Source organism: Orycteropus afer, unplaced genomic scaffold, assembly GCF_000298275.1.
Source record: "Orycteropus afer afer isolate SDZICR_OR568_19922 unplaced genomic scaffold, OryAfe1.0 scaffold00072, whole genome shotgun sequence".
NCBI lineage: Eukaryota > Metazoa > Chordata > Mammalia > Tubulidentata > Orycteropodidae > Orycteropus > Orycteropus afer.
The window spans coordinates 2,431,162-2,440,495 of NW_006921659.1; the positions used below are offsets into that span (position 1 = coordinate 2,431,162).

The window sequence follows — 9,334 nt, forward strand, 5'->3', positions numbered from 1 at the left end:
CCGAAGACCTGGTCCCTCTCGGTAGGGTATCAAGGGAACGTGTTCAGTGCAGATCAGTGAGTAAGCACAAGCCCGCCTTGTTTCAGTGCCTATGCTTAAACTCACATTTCTATTTAGAACAACCCGAATCTTAAGCTGGACCACAAGAGACTTCAGGAGAATGAGAAGTATCTGCTGGAATAACTCTAGCACACTGACATTACATTACTAAGAGCATTTTTGGCCAGCATTTCAAACTTTGGTCTTAAAGTTTCTAAGGGCTTGGAAATATATGTATGTTAAATGCTACCAAGTCGAGAAACCATTTCCTTTTTCTTTTTGGTAAAAGACATACAAAGCTTGGTTTATACAACTATACACAAAGTAAAAAAAAAAAAATTGAGTAAGAAGGATTACATAAAATCTAGTTATATTATTATTTTGAAAATGCTCTTTTCAGTAAGGATAATCTTCCCTTCTAATCTTAAAATAACAAATGACTACTTCACAAATCATTCTGTATTTGTATTTCTTTGGTAAGAGAAATAAGCAAAGATATCTGCTAGCATATGAATATACTCCCTCAACTAGTTATAACATATGTAGCTAAATATAAATGTGGTTTTTAGCACTCTATGGGGAGCTCTGGTAGCATAGTGCCTAAGGCTTCATGCTAACAAGAAGAATGGCGGTTCAAACCCACCAGCCACTCCTTGGAAAGAAGGCTGGGCAATCTACTTCCATAGTGATACTGCCTCGGAAACCCAAGGGGAGTCACTATGAGTCGGATCTGACTCAACAGCAGGGAGTTTGGTTTGGTTTTATGGGAATTTACCCAAGGAGGGGTCACTATGAATCAGAGATGACTCAACGGCACATAACAACAAAAACAATAATGGGAACTCAAGGAAAGAAAAATCTACTGGCTCATATTATCAATGCAAATCAATTTTTCCACAAGTCAGTGTGCTAGCACAGTAAATGCTTGGTAAAATCAGTTTTAATAATAACCCAGCATATTCACAGAAGACAGCTTGACCACTGATCACTCTATGGCCTACAACCCACGTGAATAATTATGGGATACATAAAAAATATTAACCCATTTCTTTCAGTGGTGTGTGTGTGTGTGTGTGTGTGTGATTTGGGTGAAAGTTTACAGAGCAAATCCACTTTCCATACAGCAATTCACATATACTTTGTCTCATGACACTGACTACAATTTACCACAATGCAACAGCTCCCTTCCCACTTCCTCCCCATAGTTACCTCCCCTGTGTCCTTCCCTCCATGCACTCCTGCCCCCTGAGCTATGTCCCTGTGCACACACAGCCCTTCTATTCTCCAGTGATTATTCTCTCCAAGGAGTGTATCTACCTAATGTAAATGTTCACCTCATATGCTTGTCTTTTGTTTGGCTGGAAGCCACAGGAGTGAGTTCAATTCCAGACCTGAAGGGCAGCTAGGGGCCACAGGCTCAGTGGTTCCATCAGGCTCTATCAGACCAGAAAACCCGGTCCCTTCTTTTAACCCATTCTTTTAAAAGGGTATATCCTACTAGGTATAGTTTATATTTTTATTTTCCAACTAAAGACTAAAGGGAATTAACTACTTTTCAGGAACAAAAAAGATCTGCCATCAAACATACTTTCCAAACAAGCTAAGGTTGTAGGTGCTCAACTCACCCTTGTGAAATGCTAGAATAGAATCAACCACTTGGCTATTAGCTAATTTGCATAGTTTTTTTCAGCATTAAAATATGTTCTTAGCCAGAGGAGAAAGCTTGATAGTAGTAGTAAAGCAGCTTTGTAATAGCGTCTTTCTTTCATGGAGCAGCTGGAGGGTTTGAACCACCAACTTTTTGGTTAGCAGCCAAATACCTTAACCACTACACATATAAATTTAGATTAATATTTTCTAAGTTAAAAAATTCCATCTCAACCTTGAAATCTTACCTAGAATCTGAAATCACAGGTTCAAATCCCATGAGTTATTTTTATTTTTCATTTCTTTGATGTACAGAAGTGTTCTTAAGACTTTTTTTTTTTTTTTTAGGATTTGGGTGAAGATTTACAGAGTAAATTCACTTTTCATACAGCAGTTCACATATACTTTGTCTCATGTCATTGACCAAAATTTACAATGCAGCAGCTCCCCTCCCACTTCCTCCCCATAGTTACCTCCTCCCAGTGTCCATCCCTTCATACTCTTCTTAAGACTTTTTTTAAAATCATAAATTTCACTCTCACTGCCGCTGAGTTGATTGCGACTCATAGTGACCCCTCCTTGGGTTTCCGAGGAAGTATTACTACAGAAGTAGATTGCCCAACCTTCCTTCTGAGGAGCGGCTGATGGGTTTGAACCACGAGCCTTCTGGTTAGCAGTCAAGTGCCTTAGGCACTACACCACCAGAGCTCCTAATCAAACTCACTGGCATCAAATTTGATTCTGACTCATAGCAACTCCCATTGGGTTTCCAAGGCATACATCTTTAACTGAAGCATCTTTCTTTCATGGAGCAGCTGGAGGGTTTGAACCACCAACCTTTTGGTTAGCAGCCAAATATCTTAACCACTACACATATAAATTTAGATTAATATTTTCTAAGTTAAAAAATTCCATCTCGATCTTAAAATCTTACCTAGAATGTAAATTATACCTTGCATAATGTGTTTAGAAGAGGAGGAAAAGACAGAAGGGGAGAGTTATCTCTGGTTCTTCTTGTCTCTGTTTCAGAACAATTCCCAACTCATGTGGCCAAATTCTTGTTTCTGGGGAAAAGAACATATGCTCTCCTCCTTTTCCACATCCTCTGTAGTAAAACCTTTACTATTACTATCACCATCACTACTATTGCCCCTCAGCACCACAGGTTATTAGAGGACAATATTATTTTCCTTTACAAATAGATGCTGAATATTTAGCCATAGTCTCACTACAAGTCAGCCAGTAACAGAACAAGATATAATTACAACACTACAGAATTTCAATGCAATTACTTTTCTACTATTCTCTCTCAAATAAATGAATATGTCTGCACTGCAGTTCTTAAATATTCACATTTATATTTCTAAAGTTTATTTTCCATTTTATTTTTCAGTGGTGTTAATGTCTATTCTCTTTCGTTAGTCTTATTTGAAATGGCACTAATAATGTCAATTTTATAATTATAATTTTTATAATTACAGGCTTAAGATTATTAATATTAAGATTATTAATACTAAGGAGGATGTACTTCAAAGAAAAGTTTAAAAAAAAGGGGGGGAAGGGGACAATGTTGCATATGTCTAAAAATGCAACTATTAAAATCTGGTGTAAAAAATATATTCCAAGTTTTTCTTCAATTATTATTTTGGGAAAGAAACATCAGGAGAGATAACTGATGCATAAGGAAGATCATAACTAGCATACAAACATTCCCAACTACTTTGCTCACCCACCCTTGCCTTAAAGCTCTTCAAAGCATAAGTTGTTCAGCACATCTGTCAACATACAGATGTGGACTGTAGCAAGAGAGAAAGGCCGAGCTCCATACCACATATGGGCAAATCTGGTAGAAATAATCAGAGCCTATAATCTGTGGAATTATCAACACAGACAGTATAACGATCATCTTTTAGAAGGGATTCCCAGCCTTGTATGTGTGTTAACGTTCTCAAATCCCACACTGACAAGATGTAATTATTTTTCACAAATTTGTGACCATCTATTTGTTTGATGTCTCTCAGTGATCAATAGAGATAAGATTTGAGAGTAAAATTAGTATGTAAGATAAAAAGATGTAACCTCTTAACACTATGTTTTCATTTATCAACTTCAGCTCTCTCTTACTGCCATCGAGTTGAATCTGACTCACAGCAACCCCTCCTTAGGTTTCCGAGGCAGTATCACTATGGAAGTAGATTGCCCAACCTTCCTTCTGAGTACTGGCCAGTGGGTTTGAACCGCTAGCCTTCTGGTTAGCAGTCAAGTGCCTTAGGCACTGCACTACCAGAGCTCCCATCAACTTCAACAGCAACTGACATATAATGAGATTCAGAATTAAGTGCTCATTGCCAAGTACAACAAAGAACATTTTGCTTTTGAAATCACAGAAAATTCCTACTACTCAGAAATTTTAGCAGATTTAGAATGACAGTTGAAAATATTAATTCATCTTCCCATTTGTGAAGTATAAATCTATTACCTATAAGTATTTATAGATGTGTATAAGAAAACACACTATTCTTTTTGGAGGTATACAGATTAATAAATTAAAAGATAATAAATTATCTCTCTCCCACATACCACACTTCTTATCAAACTCCAACTTTTATCATCTTACCATATGTGGCAAAAGTTCTTCTTTGCTGTTCAAACATAAAATCATTGATATGAGCTGGTTCAGCATATCCAGAAAGCATATTTCTAGGGGCAGCCATCTGCTGTGTCCTAAAGGGATTTTCTGGTCCAAACTGTAATGTTATAAGGAAAAAGAAAAGAGAGAAATAGTTTTTCTGAGTGTGTAAGAACCAGAATTACTGGCATTATTGTGTTATGTATTTTCAACTCTCAAACATCAGGGGTCGATTTATCTATTTGGGAACTTACTTACTTCACATGGTGCAGTGCAAGAGGACAACGGCTACAAATTAGCACTGTTTGCCAGCTCTTGGACATAAGGAAAGGAACGCAGCTCACCTAAGTCTACATGTGCCTATTTACATTTAAATTAATGAAAATACAGCATTTAGTTCCTCATCACACTAGCCTTATTTCAAGAGCTCACAGAACACTCCATTCCACAGGGGTGCTCTAGCTAACTGAGTTTTGTCTGGAATGCCCCAAGGTGGTAATAATGGTGACACATTGGACAACTAGCTAAAAGGCTGGTGGTTTGAACCAACCCAGGGGGGCCTCAGAAGACAAGCCTGGTGATCTGCTTCGGAAAGATCACAGCCCTGAAAACCCTACAGAGCAGTCATACTCTGCACACATCGAGCTGCCACGAGTCAGAACTGATTTGATGGCAACTAAAAATACAGTTTTGTCTAAGCCATGTTTTGGGGATTTTAGGTGACTTTTATATTAATATAGTACTATGATGTCACTATTTTAAAAAACACACGTTTCTCCTCCACCAGACAATGAATTCCTCAAAGGTAGAGACTCAGAATCCTTACCACAGTGCCTGGCATGTGCCAAGCACTAATAAAGGAAAGATAAATCAGAACTCCCATAAGGGCAAAGGATAGAAAAATAGCTGATAAAAATAAAGTGCTTGAGAAACATTTAGGAAGAGACATCACAAATTTTAATAAAAATTTTCTGGTCTGGAATGTCATGCTTGGAAGTTTCACACAAAACAGTAATATCATTACTGATTTATAAGGCTTTGAGTTTCCAGAATGATTTTCTTTTTTCTTTTTTAATTGTGATTTGGGTGAAGATTTACAGAGCAAATTCACTTTCCATACAGCAGTTCACATATACTTTGTCTCATGTCATTGACCACAGTTTACCACAATGTAACAGCTCCCCTCCCACTTCCTCCCCATAGTTACCTCTTCTCAGTGTCCATCCCTCCATGCACTCCTGCCCCTTGAGCTGTCTCCCTGTGCATAAGCAGCCCTTCTTTCTCCCATGATTGTTCTCTCCAAGGAGTGTATCTACTTGAGGTAAATGTTCAACTCATATGCCTGTATTTTGTTTGGCTGGAAACCACAGGTGTGGGTTCAATTCCAGACCTGAAGGGCAGCTAGGGGCCACAGTCTCAGTGATTCCACCAGGCTCTATCAGAACAGCAAACCTGGTCCCCCCCCCCACTTTTTTTCCCCCTCCAAATGATTTTGAGTTTTGTTCCACATTGTTCTCCCTCTCTATCAAGGATCTCCTAAATAGATCCCCTTCCAAGTGGATGACAGTGGTAGCCGGGCACCATCAGTTCTTCTGGTCTCATTGTCATTTGGGCTGCAGATCGGATGGTGTACCAGTCGCTAGGACTAATTGTTTCCATCAATTTTGGTTTTCTTCATTCTTCTTTGCTCTGGATGAGGAGAGACCCATCGTTGCATCTAGATGGCTGCTTGCTAGCTTTTAAGATCCCAGTCGCTACTTGCCAAAGTAGGAGGTGGAACAATGTTTTGTACAGTATGTTATGCCAATTGAGCTTGATGTCCCCTGTGACTAAGATCCCAAGCCCACAGGTTCAACTACTTGGTCCCTCTGGGTAGCTGGCTGTGACCAATCCAGAATGATTTTCAAATATCTAATTTGATGTGCATCAAAATTCTGGGAAGTTAGAGGTATTCTCATTTTCATGTTACAAATGAAGAAAAAAGCTCAAGATAATGTATTTTAGGTGCCCTAGGGTCAACTGTTTTATGAATTGGTAGACTCAAGATGAGAACAAATGCTAGTCTAGCATTCTATTACATCATATTTGTCCTTAAAAGTACAATCGTAAATAGTCTCTAAATTTAAAACAATAGGGTAAGCACCAAAATATATTATGTCAAGAGCTATTAACATTATTATAAAAAATATTAGGAAAATCCAAGTCTTTTCTTTTTTGTTTTTCAATAAAGAACAAAATGAACTTTCCACTTTGCAAAGTGTGGAAGTAGACATGATATTTTAATTTGAACTTTTGAAAGTCTACTGTCATGATGAAACATCTTGACATTAGAACATCTTAGGTCATTTTCTAGACCACTTTTGCTATGATACATTTTCAGACCTATAAATATAAATTACTGATCTTCTCCTAACCAGAATGCTGCCTTCTCTAGATAACCAACATTATATGTATAAAAATATGAATTTCAGTGTATATGTGTATTAGATTTGCCTTTCATTTTCTGTTTTAGAAGTTACTACTCGATTCTTTCATATCAACAGCTTCTATTTCAGTAGCACAATCGTTCAATTTTTAATATATGATTTATATACAAAGCTTTTATTACTATTCATTCTAAACTGTAAAGGTTAATCTAAGACTGACCCAACCCAAATTACTTTTTCTTGTGTCTGCTGATGAATGTGGAAGCTTAGGGAAGAAAACCAAGATTGCTTGAAGTTACAGTCAACATAACTTCGTTTAGTCATGGGAATTATTATAAAAGCAATAAAATAAGATTTTATGTTTAATCCATAAAATTCAAAATAAAATGATGTAACAATTTTCTATCTGTTCTACCTGCTATCATCCACAAAGCAGTATCTACTATTTCTTGGGGGGAAAATAATCTAAAATAATGAAAATCTCCATTGCCCTTATTTTCAGTCTTATCATATATTTTCATAAATTACAAATCATCGTACTTACAGGTAATTTCTTATTTTACAAAAAAGAGATTACAATTTCCATAGTCATATTTCATTAAAATTTTACAAACATAACAATCCTTGTATAGGCTATATGTACAAAACTAGCTCTACCTTTAAAGAAAAATTCTCACTTGTAAAGAAGTTTGATTTCAACATGAATAGAGATCTATATATTAAAGCTAAGTATATTATATTTTATATATGATACTGTTCCTAAGGTAATATAAAAACTTAATTGTTCTTATGTTTTACAGTATTTAAGCTGAGACAACAAAAAATCTAGTAATACAGGAAGCTGGGTGGAGAGAGGATCCATGTACTTCTGGCTCACCTAATTGCCTAGTTACTGGTAGCCGCTGGAGCTGACCTCCAAGACATTAAATGTCAACAGAAGAAGGCATACAATGCTATTTAGCAGGACTCAGCTCTTCCAATTACTCAAAAAATATTTCCCAGATGTTCCTGGTTTCTATGATTATGCAACTCTCTTAACTTTGTCTGGGTTAACATTAAAAGCAAAAAAAAAAAAAAAAAGATTTTCAAGTACGTCTTTTTAAGTTCTGGTAGTTAACCAAGCCTCAGAATAAATTTGTATTGAAGTGATTTTAAAAAATAAGTATTTGATTTAATTAGGCATAACACCAAAAACCAAACTCACTGCTGTGGAGTCGGATCCAACTCATAGTGACCCCACCTTGGGTTTCCGAGGTGGAACCTCTACAGAAGTAGATTGCCCAACCTTCCTTCCGAGGAACGGCTGGTGGGTTTGAACCTCCAGTCCTTCTGGTTAGCAGTCAAATGCCTTAGGCACTACGCCACCAGAGCTCCCTAATTAGTTATAGATATTAATAATTTTTAGCTAAGATAATACTGAAGTACAGCATAATCAATTATGACTGTAATTTCCCTGTACAAAATATACACGTTTAGTACTAATTCAGATCACTGCATCCAAAAGAATGCATGATGTTCCCGAGCATAGCAGAAACCTTCACATCTTTCACCAGAATGAAGTAGTGATTTATTTATAGAGTTGGGAGAAAACCATTTTTAATCTGTAAAGACATTGGTTGAAAATCTAAGAGATATGCATATAAAACTTTTCTCAAGTTTTCAGGAGGTAGAGTATTTGAGTCTGTGTTATAGCAGAATAGCCTGTTATGAAAGCACAAAACTGAAAAACCTTTTACCAGGGGGAAGCAACTATATGAAATCAAAATCTATGTCCATATATAGGAAGCAAAAAAAAAAACCAAGTTATTGAACTAATAATCATATTGCACATAGACTGTGTGTGGTTAAGTTTGTGTGTCAACTTGGCTGGCCCTGGTTGAGTGGCTGGGCAGCTGGTGGTAGTTATTCCTCATGATGAGACTGGCAATCAACTCCATGGTGGGACCTACCACAAGCAGCTGAGTAGCTGCCTTTGGGTATGTGGTTTGCTTCCCGTACATAAGAATCAGCTTTGGGAATGGTCTCTAGCTTATAGCACGCTTGGACCCTGTGTGTAGCCGTGTTGTTGTTCAGCAGAACTGGGTAACCAGAACAAATTGTTCACAGGTTTTTCATTAATATTTATTGCAGTCATCAATGTTTTTAAAAATTATAAATTTTAAAGAAGAATCTATTGATTAACTTATTTTCTACAAATTTGAAAAAGTTGATCAGAATTCAATTTTACTGGAGAAATACCTAAATCTTCTAAGGTATAAGCATAATTTAAACATTACTGATTTAAGAAAATTTCATTAGTGGTGGGTCCATGACTATAAGCCTCAGTTTCCTCATCTATAAAAGAAGTGAATTATATGATTTCTAAAGTTCATTCTAACATCAATAGCAGTCTCGTTAGCTGAATCTTCAACTAATAGCAACTGGCATTTTTTCCCTCTTAATTTAACTTTTATACTTTTACAATTCCTAGATTATTATTATTTTAAGGATTCTAGAATTCTTCCTGAGACTTACAGGTTCTACAAGAATCTGGGTAAGTTACCATCTGACCCAGCCATCCCATTATTAGGTATATACCCTAAAGAAGTGAGAG

General features: G+C 36.7%; 1 protein-coding gene across 1 annotated transcript in view; it reads right to left on the reverse strand.

The window, feature by feature from the left end:
• The window catches only part of CDC40 (cell division cycle 40), a 67,326-nt gene that overhangs the window by 33,379 nt on the left and 24,613 nt on the right, over positions 1-9,334 (reverse strand). The window contains exon 3 of the mRNA XM_007940803.2: positions 4,304-4,433. Coding sequence (XP_007938994.1) covers positions 4,304-4,433 — 130 coding nt within the window. The remainder of the gene's footprint in view (positions 1-4,303; positions 4,434-9,334) is intronic.